Genomic DNA, 16,613 nt, shown 5'->3' with positions numbered 1-16,613 from the left:
CCTTGTTGTCTCGGATTCTCCAGCATCTGCAGTTCCTACTATCTCCAGCCAATCCATAACATAGGACCCGCCCATTGATAGACACCCCGATACACCAATAGAAGAGGGGCAGCACTTTGATGGACAGTTGCCCTCGCCAACCTGAAGGCAAGTAAAGCCTACTCGAAGACCACCCACCTCCCGTCGTAGCCAATCCATGCGTACTAGAGGGCGGTACAGACCTTGAAAGACAGCCTCATCGACCAATTAGTGAAGGGTTCCGGTGGCCTGGACAACCGCGTTAGCCAATCGGCGACCGGCCGATGACGGAGTCCAACTCCACTCCGTTTCGCGGTGAATGCGGGACGACGAATGTACGAAGTAATTTACTCTTATTCGCCTGAGAAAGGTCGAGGTGAAATGTTCGATTTGGCAGGCAGGAACTTTGATTTCGCGTTGAGCGAGTGGAGTTTCTCACCACCAGTTTGTTGAGGAGTCCCCTCCCGCTGCGGGCTAACTGCCGCGGCGGCGGTTACCATGGAGACGCTGCGGCCGGTGCAGCAGGACCCCGCTCCAGCTTTTAGCCGTCCTCCCCACTGCCTGCAGTTACCATGGCAACGAACGCGTTAGAGACAGGCCGTTCAGCCCATCTCCCCTGTGCTAGTTTGGCTAGTGACGGAGAAACTGAATCAATTTTTGATTAACAGTGATTTTCCGTTGAACAAAATACCATTTAAACAATTTTGGAGCATGAGCACCTCATTCTTTGTCTATTACCATTGGTTATATCTGTTTATTATAATATGTCACAAAATAGGTTGCCTTCAGTACCATCCAAAAAAATGTAGCAGCAGAATTCGGCCATTCAGTTCATCATGGCTGTTCCACCATTCAATCATGGCTGATAAGTTTCTCAACTCCATTCTCCTGCCTTCTCCCCATAACCTTTTACCCCCTTACTACTCAAGAACCTATTTATCTCTGTCTTAAATTCATTGAGATGCCATGCACAGCCTTCTGCGGCAATAACCTCCACAGAATCACCACCCTCCACCTGAAGACAATGGGTTTATTGATAATAAACAAGGGAAGAAGAAAAGATTGACAGGTCATACTGGAATGAATCAGTGAGAATGGGTTGGACATACTGAAAACAACCCGTTTAATCCCAGAATCCCTACAGTGTGGGAACATGCCATTCGGCCCATCGAGTCCACAGTGACCCTCTGAAAAGCATCCCACAAGACACAACCCCATTCTCTATCCCTGTAACCCTGCATTTCCCATGGAAACCCACCTAATCTGCACATTCCTGAACACTACGGGCAATTTAGCACAGCCAATCCATCTAACCTGCACATCTTTGGACTGTGGGAGGAAACCGGAGCACCCAACAGAAACCACGCAAACACGGGGAGAATGTGCAAACTCCATACAGTTGCCTGAGAGTGGGATCGAACCTGGGTCCCTGACGCTGTGAGGCAACGGGTGTTAGCTACTGAGCGACCGTGCTTCCTGAGAGAAGCTGGGATGGGGGTGGGTAATCTACATGGAAGGTGTCGCTTATGCTGTAAAATTGTTACTCAATTTGGAGTCCTGAAGGCTGCAAAGTCCCCAAGCAGAAGATGAGAGATATGTTGTTCTCCAGCTTGCATTGAGCTTCACTGGAGCACTGGCCCAAGACAGAAGCATTGACATTGCGGTGGTTTCAAGTGGCAGGTGACTAAAAGGTCATTTTTCGGACCGAAAGTAGATACTTGGCAAAGCAGTCACTCAGTCTGCCTGTCATTCCCCCCCTATATGGAGACCACCACGTTGTGAGCAGTGAATACAGCAAACTAGATTGTATGTGCAAGTAAATCACTTCACCTGGAAGTGAGAGAGTCTGGGACCTTGGACAGTGAGGAGGGAGGAAGTAAATGGCGATTTATGGGAAGGTGCCAGGGGGGCATTGGGAGAGGTGTTGAGATTGGAGGAGTTAATCAGGGTGTCCCAAAGGGAATGGTCCCTGAGGAATGCTGACATGGGAGGAGAGGGGAATATATGCCTAGTGATGCCATCCCACTGGGGAATCACAGAATCCGTACATTGTGGAAACAGGCCACTCTGTCCATTGAGTCCACATCAACCCTCCAAAGACCCCATTCAGACCCACCCCCTGTACGCTATTCCTGTAACCCCGCATTTCCCACTAACCTACACATCCTTGGACACTACGGGGCAATTTAGCATGGCCAATCCACCTAGCCTGCACATCTCGAGACTGTGAGAGGGAACCTCCAAAGCACCTGGAGGAAACCCACACAGAACGTGCAACTCCACACTTGAAGGTGGAATCAAAAGTGGGTCCCTGGTGCTGTGAGGCAGCAGTGCTAACCACTGAGCTACCGTGCTGTCCCCATGGGTTGTGCACAGTTTTGGTATCCTTATGGATGGAAAGATATACAGCATTGGCAGTCCAGAGAAGGTTCAGTAGATTGATCTCAGGTATGGAAGGATTTTATGAAAGGTTGACCACATTGAGTTTGGAGGTTAGGAGAATGAGATGAAACATTTTGGAAATATAAAAGATTCTTTGGGGGCTTGACAGGGTTGACATGGAGAGACTGTGGGAGAGTCTAAGACTGGAGACTACAATCTCTGAACAATCTCGCCCATTTAAGACAGAAATGTGGAGGATTTTTTTTCTGACAGCAGTGAATCTATGGAATTCTTTACCGCAGAAAGCTGTCAATGCTGTGTCACTAGGTGTATTCAATGCTGAGATAGATATTTATTTGTAGAGGAATAAAGTGTAATAGGGAAAAGCAGGAAAGTGGAGTGGAACTCTGAATTCTGCCGAAATCAAACTGATCTCAAAATGTTCAGAGATAGCAAGAACTACAGATTCCAGAGTCAGAGATAACACAGTGTGGAGCTGGAGGAACACAGCAGGCTGGGCAGCATCAGAGGAGCAGGAAAGTTGACGTTTCGGGTCGGGACCCTTCTTCAGAAATGGGGGAGGAGGGGTAGGGAGCTCAGAAATGTCAACTTTCCTGTTCCTCTGACGCTGCCTGGCCTGCTGTGTTCCTCCAGCTCCACACTATGTGATCTCAAAATGTTGACTTTTTCTTCTCTCTCTAAAGATGATGCCAGATCTGCTAAGTTTCTTCAGCACTTTGTTTCTATAGCAAAGATTTTGTTAATCAGAACCAACGGGACCAGGAGTATGTGAGTTGATCAAATATTCTGGGTAATCAAGAAGTCAATGTTAAAGCACACACTAAGTACTGGAAACATAATGCAGAGGCTATACATATACACATCACTGTTATACTCTACTTACAGCATAAATCACTTAAATAAAATGCAACTTTGCCTTAAATAAAACTTACCGGCAGAGAGCCTTCTCACTCGCACCATTGACTGACTACTTGGACATCGCGGTAGATCACAGTATTTGAGGAGAAATTGAATTGAAACTGAATCAACTATTGATATTTCATGTGACCATTCACTTGAACAAATATTTATATTGAGGCAAATAAATTTAAAAAAAATATAATAATTGGTCAGCATAATACAGTAAATTCACAATATTTGAAGTATATAAGTTTTGCCGGTTTATAGAGCCTGCCAGTTTATAAGGTGCCAGTTAAAATACTTTAGGTTTCCAGCATTTGCAGTATTTTGCTTTTAATGTCTTTGAGAGATTGGCACTTGACCTATGCAGCGATCCCACAGCACTATCTGTGAGAACAGAGGATCTCTCTGAGTCTCCTGACATTTCCACAACTGACATCAGAAAGACACTAAATACAAAATGAAAGAACTGCCAGGCTGTAACTGAGGAAGGGTCACCAGACCAGAAACATTAATTCCGATTTCTCCTCCCAGGTGCCGGCAGACCCGCTGAGCTGTCCCAGCAACTTCTGTTTTTGTATCACAAAGACAGTATCTGGATAACATCATATTTGCCAACTGTGGTAACTTGCTCTGTTCAAAATGGCTGCCTCATATACTTACATTAGCAACTACCCTTCCAAAAGTGCTTTGGAATGTTCAGAGGCTGTGCAAGGCACTACATAAATGCAAGTTATTTTCTTCACCAAGGTGCTGTGCTCAATGTGACACATCTGAGCTAAGTGATGGAAATCCTGGCATCAATTACTCATGAATGTTGAGTACTATATTGATGAATATTACTGAAAACAATGAAATGCTGAAGACTTTTGCTTTGCACTCATAAGAACCAAATGGGGGCAGCACGGTGGCTCAGTGGTTATCACTGCTGCCTCACAGCGCCAGGGACCCGGGTTTGATTCCACCCCCGGGCAACTGTCTGTGTGGAGTTTGCACATTCTCCCGGTGTCTGTGTGGGTTTCCTCTGGGTGCTCCGGTTTCCTCCCACAGTCCAAAGATGTGCAGGTTATGGTGGATTGGCCATGCTAAATTGCCCATAGTGTTCAGGGATGTGTAGATTAGGTGGGTTATTGGGGGATGGGTCTGGGTGGGATGCTCCAAGAGTTGGTGTGAACTTGTTGGGCCGAAGGGCCTGTTTCCACACTGTAGGGATTCAATGAAATCAAGAATGCTAAGTTTCAAACGATTACAACAATTTATATCACAGTGAGAAGCTGATGAATTGACTGATTATGACAACTGCTTGGGTGGATGAAGCAACAGCGAACTAGACTCCCCGAGCTCCAGAAAAAAAATTTGAAATGGTTCAAGGTTTGAACACATTCCTTTTGTTTGCAAAGAATGGGGCCCTGGTGTATGAACAAAAATCGTTTCCAATAAGTGTAAAGAAGCCATGTAACAAACCTGATTATCATCTCAAATTGGCTGTTGGTGTGGTTATTAGCACTGTCAAGGTGATTCAACAAAAGCTGCCAGATTGGGGAGCCTAGAGTCCTCTGCTGACTTTTCCATAGCAACATATTGGAGTTCCCCAATCTTCACAAACAACACGTTAGCCGTGATTGTATGATTAGATAGTATTTGCTAAATTATCCTGGCTGTGCTAAAAGATGCATTAATTGAGCTTGTAAGGTAAAGACATTTATGTTTGTTAGATGTGATACATTCATACACAGGGCCCTATTTAATGCAAACAAAAGGACTTATGTTGCCAGGAGCCAATAGTTTCCTATTGTTTTCCCATGGAAACTCCTCAGCCAATCAGTACCACTTTCTAATGTAGTACAAGTTGTGGAAACTGTTTGAAATTTGACATTCTTGTTTGTCCCGATTTCAGTGCAAAACAAAACAGCTTCAGCAACATGTCTTTTATTTTTTGCAAGGTTTAATTCCTGTTGTTATTTGGCAGATGTTCACAAATTTAATACTGCACATCAGTGTTTATATTCTCCTGTGGGACATGGGCATCACTGGCTGGCCAGCATTTCTTGTCCATTCCTAGTTGCCCCTTGAGAAGGCGGTGGTAAGCTGCCTTCTTGAACTGCTGCAGTCCACCTGCTGTAGGTAGACCCATAATGCCCTTAGGGAGGGAATTCCAGGATTTTAACGCAGTGACAGTGAAGGAATGTCAATTCAGTTCCAGGTCAAGATGGTGAGTGGCTTTGAGGGGAACTTGCAGCGGGTGGTGTTCCCACGTATCTGCTGCCCTTGTCCTTCTAGGTGGAAGTGGTCATGAGTTTAGAAGGTACTGTCTGAACATCTTTGATATAATAAGCACTACTGGACTTGGTACCTTAACTTACACAAAAGGAAACCAGTGTCCAATTTTCCTTTTACTGAAGTCACATAAGAATGCAGTAAAAGGATGACAAGTTTTACCAGAAAGGATACCACAAATCTAATTGTAATCTTCCAGCAATTTTCTTCTCATTCTCTCAAAAACTAAAACTGCAGCACTTTTGCATGAGAGTCAGCCCTCCCAGACCTTCATCAAGGGACAAACTTTAATGATTTGAGACAATACATATAGGCTTGTCAGGACTTTTAACCCTGAGGCCAGAATAAAATCATCAACATTCTTTCCTTCAATCCAATAATGACCATGAAATGTGACAAAGAAAGGCTAAATACAAGATGAAGTAAGACACTTTTTAATAGAAATTTGATAATACAGCATCCCTGGAGCACATTAAAGATTTGACATCAAAATTAATTTATTAACTTTACACCTGAATTTACAGCAGCAATTTATTTTCTTTCCAGTGAAGTAAATAAAATAAAGATTTTATACCCAGATGTCTCTATCAGAATTCCAAGACCACTTGCTGCTGAGTTGGAGAATAACCCCATTTAATGTCCTGCTGTTCCACAGTATGTATCGAGAGAATTCTCTCAAGGTAGACGGAATGATATTACATAAAACACTGCTATCCTGCTTCTGCAGTTCAAGTGCAGTATGCAACCAAGGTCCGACTCTGGGAGAAGTGCCATCTGTTACATAAATCACCATCCAACACATGCTACATATCGCTTTATATTTATGTGCAGATTGATGAGGTGGTGGGGTGGGTTAGCGTTAACAATCAAACTCATCTTGTTTTAGGCACCCAGTGTCCATCAAATACTCCCAGGACAGGTACAGCACAGGGATCGATACAGAGTAAAGCTGCCTTTACGTTGTCTCCGTCAAACACTCCCAGAACAGGTACAAAACAAGGTTAGTCACAGAGTAAAGCACCCTCAGTCCTTTAAACTGAAAGAAAAAGATCTCCCTACTCTTTTAATCTCTAAGTTTAGCATCCTCAACACTGTCCCCATCAAACACATTCAGTACAAAGATAGCGTGAGGTTAGATACAGAGTAAAGCTCCCTCCACTCTGCTCCAACATCAATATATTGCCAAACAAGCAACAACTTGCTGCTATGATCAGTAGAAAGTGGAAGTTAATGTTAGTGTCAACCTTACAGTAAAGAGGTGAGAGTTTTTTTACAATCTGACTTTATTTGGTGTTGCCTCTATCTCCATCCTTATTTAACTAAAAAAAACAACTCAGTGAACACTAGCAGACATCCTGTATTTGAGTTTCTAGTGGTAAAGGCTTCATGTACAATATACTTTGGACATTCCTCGTACCTTCACAGCTGTGTGTTTGTTTTTGGTGATCTATAAATAAAGGGAGAGCATCCTTTGCATTAGCATGACTCACTTTTAGGAAGAAAAATTCAGATGGCAAACATGATAAAGCTGTACATCACATAAAAAAATTCACAGAATTGATATTTACACTACCGAGGGAACTATACGATAGCAAAAGGTTCCCTGATCGATCAATCGTTCTCATGCAATCTTCTGGATTGTTCTTCACACCAATGTTTCCATTTGTTACTTAGGTGCATGTTGTTGAAACTTCTTGTACAAACAGGAATGGAGAATTGTGAAGACAAAGACAGCACAAAGAGGGAGAAGGATAGGGGGCTAGGGAGCAAGTGAGAGCGAAGAAAATATCGAGAGTGGGGGAGAAACAGACAGTGATTCAGAGTCCATTGAGAGAGGGAAAAGAGGAGAGAACGGTAAGGGATGAGGAAGACAGAAAAAGTAACGGCAATAAGGAAAAAGGTCCACTCTTTGGAATGCTATCTATAATTGAAAATATCTTTACGCTTGCGGACCTCCTCCAGGACCCTGGATCTGAAGCAAGTCCAGTCTTCGTCAAGTTGCCGCTCAACCCCAAGGGCTTCGTGCAAATCGCTGGAGTGAGTTCGCAAAAATGGATTGTACTCCTTCTCTTCCCCGATTGTCGAAGGGCACTGCAATGAAGCAAAGAACAAGTTCAGTTTGGAATGGGAACACAAACTCCCGACCTTTTCATGTTCCACTGACTCCCAATGAGAAATCAAACCGATGCAAACACCAGGGACAGAATCGAGCAGCGTGCAATATGTCGACGGTCAAATGACCTAAAATCCTCCATCTCACATGTCCAGTCATGACATGAGAAGGGAATAGTCTAGTGTATAATTGCTAGACTATTAATCCAAAGACGCAGGTAATATCCTGGGAACTCAGGCTCAAATCCCGCCACAGCAGATAGTGGAATCTGAATTCAGTAAAAAGTGTTTGGGATTAAGAGTCTAATGATATTCATGAAATTGACTGTTGGAAAAACCCGTCTTGTTCTCTAATGGCCTTTAGGGAAGGAAATCTACTATCCTAATCTGGTCTGGCCCACATGAGATTCCAGACCCACAGCAATGTGGTTAACTCTCAACTGGCCTCTGGGTTATCAGGGTGGGCAATAAATACTGGCCTGGCCAGTGACGTTCATGTCCTGTGATTGAGTAAATAAAAAGTGCATGACAAACTGGAGGGTGACCCTGGGAAAACAAGAGGTTGCATTTCCATCAACAACAAAGGAAGACAGAATCACACGAAAGAACAGGACAATTGACCAAAACCTTGGTCAAAGCAACAAATTTTACGGGGCATCTTAAAAGGACAGGGGAGGTAGGTGGGGAAGACAGACGGGGGATGTGGGGGGATGCTGAAAGAATGGAATGGGCAAGATGCAATGAGAAGAGCAGAGATCTTGAAGAGATAAAAAGCTGGCAGAGGTTACATAGACAGGGAGGTCTGTCAGCAACTGGAAGACAAAAGGCAGTTTTAATGGCATAGGTTAGCCTTTGGCTTGGTTATTCACTTCTAGCTTCTGAATCAGATTCTGCAGAGCTCAATCCTATACGGGGAATGAGAACCAGGGGTCTGGCTGCATATTTTGACATCGTCACCAGTCTGTGAATAAATTGGAAAGGGTGCTGGGGTTTGTCTACTGGAATGCAGACTGGTGATAATGTGAAGCTCGCTATCGCAGGGAAAGGATGAGGTGAAAAGCATATTCTAAAAATTCTTCCACAGGATGTTGGTGTCGTATTTATGCCCTTGTGAAGGTGGTGGTGAGCTGCCTTCTTGAATTGTTGCTCTCCATGTGCACAATGCTGTCTGGGAGAGAATTCTGAGGTTTGGCCCAGTAACACCGAAGGAACGGTAACTGATATCCAAGTCAGGATGGTGACTGGCTTGAAGGGGAACTTGCAAGGAATGATGATATTTGCTGTTCTTGTCCTTCTGGATGGAAGTGGTCGTAGCTTTGGAAGGTGCTGTCTAATGAGCCTTGCTGAGTTGCTGCACAGCAATTTGTAAATGGGACACACTACTGCGACTGTGTGTCAGTGCTGGAGGGAGTGAATGCTTAAGCATAGACGCATTTAAGAGGGAACTAGATTGAAGGGAGAAGGAATGGAATATACCGATAGGTTAACATGAGATAGGCTGGGAAGAGAAGCATGGCCTATTCTGTGATGTGGATTCTATTCATGCTGTTTTACTCACTGTGCAATGTTTCTCGTGCCTCTGGTGCAGTACCCAGTCAAGCTTGTTGAAAATAGCAGGATTGTTTGGTTCAACTGAAGCAGCAAACATCAGGTTATCTTGTGCATATTCGTGACCTGGAAATGAAAAGTGAACAATTCTCATTTCAGATTCCACCTACAATTTGGTGGTCCCTGATTTCAGTGCCAAAAACAGGTATCTTAGAGTTGTTATCTATCTGCGATAGATCCAAATATGAAATACCAAGAAGTCAGGATTCACAAGACTTCTGTTAATTAATGATACAAGACAATAACGTCTCCTACATGGCTACACAAACAAGAGAGACAGGACTGAACACAGATTTATCCTTGAATCAGAGATAGTAGGAACTGCAGATGCTGGAGAATCCGAGACAACAAGGTGCAGGGCTGGATGAACACAGCAGGCCAAGCAGCATCATAGGAGCAGAGAGGCTGACGTTTCGGGCCTAGACCCTTCATCAGAAAAGGGGGAGGGGAAGGGGGTTTTGAAATAAATAGGGAGAGAGTGGGAGGCGGATAGAAGAGGGATAGAGGAGAGGATAGGTGGAGAGGAAACAAACAGGTCGAAGAGGCGGGGATGGGGCGAGGAAAGGTGAGTGTAGGTAGGGAGTTAGGAAGGGGATAGGTCAGTCCAGGGAGGACGGACAGGTCAAGGGGGCGGGATGAGGTTGGTCGGTAGGAGATGGAGGTGCGGCTTGAGGTGGGAGGAGGGGATAGGTGGGAGGAAGAACAGGTTAGGGAGGCAGGGACATTCTAATCCCATCAGGAGTAACAGCTAGCATTTAGCAAGTGCTTAAACCATCCCCTGCTTCCCCAGGACAGATGTCACGCAAACTCGTGTACAATAGATACAGCTATGTGACACCGTCGTGCTAAAATTTTAATATATGTACAAGCTGTGTATAAAAGAGGTCACTGTAAAACTGTATTTTGGATTCCATCACTGCCTCGAACTGTGCCACTGTGAAAGCTCAGTAAAGAGGATATTTTCACCACTCACCAATCTCGGTCACTACTGAACACAATCCCACAATATTCAGTCAGACTTGGCAACCATGACTTTTATCTTGCAGCCCAGAGTCATGCAAGGTGCTGGCAAATATCTCACCACTGTACCAATTGCAAGGGCATATAGTGTAAATCTCATGATTAAATTTGTTAACCTCTTAATTTAAGGTTTAGATGATGGCTGTTAATGCTTTGAGTACACTGGGGCTCTTGAAGGGACCTTTTGTGGTGCAGTGATACTGCTCCTACCCCCTAAACCAGGAGACTTGGGTTCAAGTCCCACCTGCTCCAGAGGTGTGTAAATAGCAGAATTGCTCCTCTGTTCAAGAAGGGAAATTGGGATAATCCAGGAAACTACAAACCGTCAGTCTCACATCAGTCGTTGAGAAGCTAGTGGAGAGAATTCTTAGGGATAGGATTTACCTGCATTTGGAAAAGCATGGCTTAGTCAGGGACAGTCAGCATGGCTTTGTGTGGGGCAGGTCATGTCTTACTAACTCGACTGAATTTTTCAAGAAGGTCTTCGATGAGGGTAGAGCAGTAGAACAGATATTGTTTACATGGATTTTAAAAAGGCTTTTGACAAGGTCCCTCATGGTAGGCTCATCCAGAAGATTGAGATGCATGGGATCCACAGTGACTTGGCCGTGTGGATTCAGAATTGGCGCCTGTAGAAGGCAGAGGGTAGTGGTGGTTTTTATTGTTTGTTTTTCTGGCTGGAGGTCCGTGACTAGTGGTGTCCTGCAGGGATCTGTACTGGAACCTCTCCTGTTTGTGAAATATATAAATGACTTGGATGAAAATGTATATGGGTGGGTTAGTAAGTTTGCAGATGATACAAGGATGGGTGGAGATGTGAATAGTGCAGAAGGTTGTCAAAGGGTACAGAGGAATACAGACCAGATGCAGATATGGGCGGAGAAATGGCAGATGGAGTTTAATCTGGGTAAGTGTGAGGTGCTGCATTTTGGGAGATCAAATGTTAAGGAAAAGTACACAGTTAATGGCAGGACCCTGAACAGCATTGATGTACAGAGGGATCTTGGGGTTCAAGTCCATAGCTCTCTGAATGTGGCCATGCAAGTAGGTAGGGTGGTAAAGAAGGCATATGGCATGCTTATCTTTATTGGTCAGGGAATTGAGTACAAGAGTCAGGATGCCGTGTTGCAGCTTTATAAGACTTTGGTTAGGCCACACTTAGCATATTGTGTTCAGTTTTGGCTGCCACATTACAGGAAGGATGTGGAGGCTTTGGAGAGGGTGCAGAAGGGGTTTAGCAGGATGCTGCTTGGATTAGAGGGTATGAGCTATAAGGAGAGGATAGAAAAACTCAGGTTGTTTCCTCTGGAGTAGTGGAAGCTGAGGGGAGACTTGATAGAAGTCTGTAAAATTGTGAGATGCATAGATAGGGTTCTTGTGTTGTCTGTCTGCCCCTCTTCGGCCGTTACGTTTGTGTCTGGATACCAACACCCTCAAAGCCTTACAGAGAGGTGGGCACTGCAGGGGTACAGTGATTTATCTCCCTTTCCACATCCATTTTGATTTAGGTCTTTCCTGCTCTCTATTTCACCTTGGATAGTTTGCATTGTCGATTGTCGGAAAAACCCATCTGGTTCACTAGTGTCCTTTAGGGAAGGAAACTGCCATCCTTACCTGGTCTGGTCTACATGTGACTCCAGATCCACAGCAATGTGGCTGACTCTTAACTGCCCTCTGGGCAATTAGGGATGGGCAATAAATGCTGCCTAGCCAGCGCTGCCCTCATCCCAAGAATGAATAAGGATTCCCTTTAATGGTCTTTGCACATAAATTATTCCAATGGCAGCATGGGGGGAAACTACTGGTGCTGGTTGACAGGAAAAATAGAGATCACCAGGTCTCTTCTAAACCTTTGAGTTGTGTTTAAGAGCACTTCTGGATATATCCCTCTAAACATTTCCTATCCGTGTACCTATCCAAATGATTTTTAAATGCTGTAATTGTACTCGCCTCTACGACCTCCTCTGGCAGCTCATTCCATACACGCACCATACTCTGCGTGAAAAAAGTTGCCACTTGGTTCCTTTTTAAACCTTTCCCCTCTCACCTTAAATACATGCCCTCTAGTGTGGGCTCCCCTACCATGGGGAAAAGATCTTGGCTATTCACCCTATCCATGCCCCTCGTGATTTTGTAAACCTCTATAAGGTCCCCCTCAGCCTCCGACGCTGCAGGGCAAAACGGTCCCAGCATCTCCTTCTCACCCAACCTTCCAGTCTTGATAACATCCTTGTAAATCTTTTTTACACCCTTTCCAGTTTAAGAACGTCCTTCCTATAGCACGGTGACCAGAATTGTACGCAGTATTCCAAATGTGGCCTTGCCAATGTCTTGTACAGCTGTAACATGACGTCCCAAACTCCTGTACTCAGTGCTCTGACCAATGAAGGCAAACGTGACAAATGCCCTCTTCACCATCCTGTCTATCTGTGACACCACTTTCAAGGAACTATGTACCTGCACTCCCAAGGTCTCTCTGTTTGACAACACTCCCCAGGGCCCCACCATCAACTGTGTAAGTGCTGCCCTGGTTTGCCTTGCCAAAATGCAACAGTTCACATTTACCTGCATTAAACTCCATCTGTCACTTCTCGGCCCATAAGGCTCTGGTCAAGAGAAAGAAATGATGTGGGGGTGCCAATGTTGACAAGGTCAGAAGTCACATGACCTTTGAGATACACAACAACGCACAGTCACCAAGCAGAGGCTGATAGCCAAGTTCCATACCCATGAGGACGGCCTCAACCAGGATCTTGGGTTCATGTCACACTAATATGACCCCCACCACACTTCTGTATCCGTAAAATCTTCCTTACTGTCCTGTTTTGACACTATCACCTTGATAACTTGTTACAATCTCTCTACCTTAATTAGTTTGTACAGTTCTGGATTACTTGTTACTTTGGTTAGACCTTCAGCATGCGACTCTTATACCCATCATGTTATTCCAGGCCTGAGGAAGAGTCACCGGACCTGAAACATTAACTCTGTATTTTCCTTCACAGATGCTGCCAGACCTATTGAGCATTTCTGTTTTTGTTCCTGATTTACAGCATCCGCAGTTCTTCCGGATTTTATTCAGTGTTATTCCAGTCATTTGGTTTGTGTCCAATACCACCTTACTTTTAATTTTTTGTAATTATCTCTCTGCCTCAATTAATTGGATTATAGGTCATCCCTTCACTTGCTATTCAGCTGTTGACACTTCACTCACAGCATTCATATGATCTTTTGATCTCTGCCTATAAATTCTGTGCCTGTGCACTTCCCTTCACTTCACCTGACAAAGGAGCAGTGCTCCGAAAGCTTGTGATTTCAAATAAACCTGTTGGATTATAACCTGGTGTCATGTGGGCTTCTGACCAAGAAAAAGAGGCATATGTCAGATATAGACAACAGGGATCAAATGAGTCTCTTGAGGAGTATGGAGATATGCGAGTACTTGAGAGGGAAATCACGAGGGCAAGAAGGGGACATGAGATAGCTTTGGTAAATAAGATTAAGGAGAATCCAAAGAGATTTTTACTAGTATGTTAAGGGCAAAAGAATAACTAGGGAGAGAATATGGCCCCTTAAAGATGAACAAGTCTGTCTCTGTGTGGAACCAAAGAAGATTGGAGAGATCCTAACAATGGAGAAAGATATGGAAGCTGGGAAACTGGGGACAGTAAATAGTGATGTCTTGAAAAGAGCCTACATCACACAACAGAAAATCATGGGGGTGGATAAATCCCTGGGACCTGATCAAGTGTACTCCAGGACATTGTGGGAATCCAGGGAAGAAATTGGAGATATTTGTATCATAGACAGCCACGGGTGAGATGTCAGAAGATTGGAGGGTGGCTAATGTTGTGCCATTAATTAAGAAAGGCTGTAAGGAAAAGCCAGGGAACTACATCCCAGTGGGCCTGATGTCAGTGGTGGGTAAGTTGTTGGAGCGGACTCTGAGGGACGGGATTTACATGTAATTGGAAAGGCAAGGACTGATTAAGAATAGTTGGCGTAGCTTTGTGCCTGGGAAATCGTGCCTCACAAATTTGATTGAGTTTGTTGAAAAGATAACCAAGAAGATAGGTAAAGGCAGAGCGGTAGATGTTGTCTACATGGGCTTTAGCAAGGCCTTCGACAAGCTTCTGCATGGTGGAGCGGTTAGTGAGGTTAGATCACACGGGATCCAGGGAAAGCTAGCCAGTTGGATACAAAATTGGCTGAGTAGGAGGCACAGGGTGGCGGTAGAGGATTGTTGTTTAGAATGGAGGCCTGTGACCAGTGGGTGCTGCAAGGATCAGAGCTGGGTCCACTGTTGTTTCACATTTATATAAACAAATTTGGATAAGAATATAGGAAGCATGGTTAGTAAGTTTGCGGATGACACCAAAATTGGTGGTATAGTAGACAGGTTACCTCGGAGTACAATGGGATCTTGATAAACTATAAAAAACAGTGGGGAGGCCATTCAGCCCCTCCAGGCTATTTGGCTGCTTAAGTTAAGCATGACTGATCTATATCTTCCATTTGTTCTAAGTATCTCAATGAATTTACCTCATAAAAACAATGCAAATTCCAAACAAAAACTAGGGCTCTTGAAAAATAGGGTCTGGAAGAACATTGGTAGTGCCCCTACCTCCAGACTGGGAGGACTGAGGCTGTTCAAGCTCCACCTGCCTTGGTGCTATCTCATAACGCGTGGGGGTAAAGAAACTTCACACAATCATAGGACCCTCACAGTGCAGAAAGAGGCCGCTTGGCACAGAGTCTGCACTGACCCTCCGAACAGTATTGCACTCAGACCCAGCTCCCTACCCTATTGCTGTAACCCTGCATTCACCATGGCTAATCCACCTAACCTACACATCCCTGGACACTGCCGGCAAATTAGCACGGCCAATCCTGTACACCTTTAGACTAACATTTCTGAACGGGTTGATTAGAAAATATCCAACAGGGCTCTTGTATTCAGTGCAGAGGGTGTGAGCAAATCAGAGGACCTCTTCCTGGACCTGGTCCTGGGCCTAGCCAAAGTGGCCATTAACAGGTCAAGGCAGCAGGCTATGCCCCTCTTCAATGGCTACATTTGTGCCTGGTTGTCCTTGGAGACGGTGCATGTAATGTTCACTAATGGTCTCAATGCCTATCGAGAGAGAGCTGGGCACCATGGATGGTAGAGTGCTTTATCTCCCACTCCGACTCCAATTTGATTTAGACCCTTCCATCACTCCCTACCTCTCCCTCGCCTCTGATGTTACTGCATTGCCTTTAAAGGGGTCTGCATGTAATGTGAACAATTGGAGAATTAGGCTGATTTACTAGTGAGGGTAATAGATGAAAAATACCATGGGTGATTTGGTGGTGGAAAAGAAACCTACATAGGGAGCCAATTGCCTGAGGCATGGTGACCTCCAGCTTAAACTCACCACCAGTCGTCTCTCTCTAATGAGAGGGTAGCTCTCTGGGACTATGGAGCTTTTACCTTCAGAACAGATGGGGCTAAAAAGACACACATCTCAGGAATAGGAAGCCCCACATTTGTATAGGGGTTAGTATCCCTGTCTGCCACGTGGGAGACAAAGGTTCAATTCCCCAATGTGACCTGGCTGATCGCTGTGTGTAAATACAATAGGGCTCTTGTGGTACAGTGGTAGTGCCGCTATCTCTGAGCCAGCAGCTCCAGGGGTGTGAGGTAACATCTCTGAACAGGTTGGTCAGAAAATGCCGAAACATACAGGGAACAGCTGAAACACTGGGTATTAGATGAGAGGAGTGAGACTCTGGAAGTTGACAGACTTTCTCCGCAAAATAAAATACATACAAAACATAAAAACAGAAAACTTTGGAGAAACTCAGTAGATCTGGCAAAACCTTCAGAGAGGCAGTTCAAGTTTGGGATGACCTTTTTATGGATTTATCATTAAGGGTTGGTCTGTTCTAAACAGAGTAAGAAGGAGGGGAATCCTATAGGGGCCTGAAACATGGGTTACGGCAAAATTTGTGCAGCCTCTAGGAACCTTCATGGCACATCCCTGACCCACTGACAGTGCACCTCTGTACTGGGGTCACTACAGTACCTCTCATTGTAATGCTGCAGCAAGGACACTGCATGCTCAGGGACACACACCCAGCTCAGGGACTGGGCCAGGCTCAGGGTTTGAGTGAAGATTTGTAGCTCGGGAGTTGGTTGTAGATGTTGGTGTATTCACCGAGCTGGGAGGTTTGGTAGTAGACGTTTCATCCCTTTACAAGGTGACATCCTCAGTGCTGTGGAGCCTCCTGTGAAG

The 16,613-nt window shown here is 44.8% G+C and overlaps 2 protein-coding genes across 2 annotated transcripts in view; both read right to left on the bottom strand.

Annotated features, from left to right (window-relative positions):
- Nucleotides 1-518, bottom strand: part of LOC109921167 (ciliogenesis associated TTC17 interacting protein) — a 130,628-nt gene extending 130,110 nt beyond the window's left edge. The window contains exon 1 of the mRNA XM_048599277.1: nt 380-518. Within this exon, the coding sequence (XP_048455234.1) occupies nt 380-518 (139 nt within the window). The remainder of the gene's footprint in view (nt 1-379) is intronic.
- Nucleotides 519-6,016: 5,498 nt separating this feature from the next.
- Nucleotides 6,017-16,613, bottom strand: part of pnkd (PNKD metallo-beta-lactamase domain containing) — a 38,073-nt gene continuing 27,476 nt past the window's right edge. Inside the window, exons 3-5 of the mRNA XM_048599276.1 lie at nt 9,269-9,384; nt 7,552-7,689; nt 6,017-7,045 (exon numbers count right to left, since the gene is read on the bottom strand). Of these exons, the coding sequence (XP_048455233.1) occupies nt 6,983-7,045; nt 7,552-7,689; nt 9,269-9,384 (317 nt within the window). The 3' untranslated portion in view covers nt 6,017-6,982. The remainder of the gene's footprint in view (nt 7,046-7,551; nt 7,690-9,268; nt 9,385-16,613) is intronic.

This window comes from Rhincodon typus, chromosome 7, assembly GCF_021869965.1.
Source record: "Rhincodon typus isolate 14 chromosome 7, sRhiTyp1.1, whole genome shotgun sequence".
Taxonomy (NCBI): Eukaryota; Metazoa; Chordata; class Chondrichthyes; order Orectolobiformes; family Rhincodontidae; genus Rhincodon; species Rhincodon typus.
Note: the sequence above shows the minus strand (reverse complement) of the source record. Positions and strands in the feature narration are given on the sequence as shown.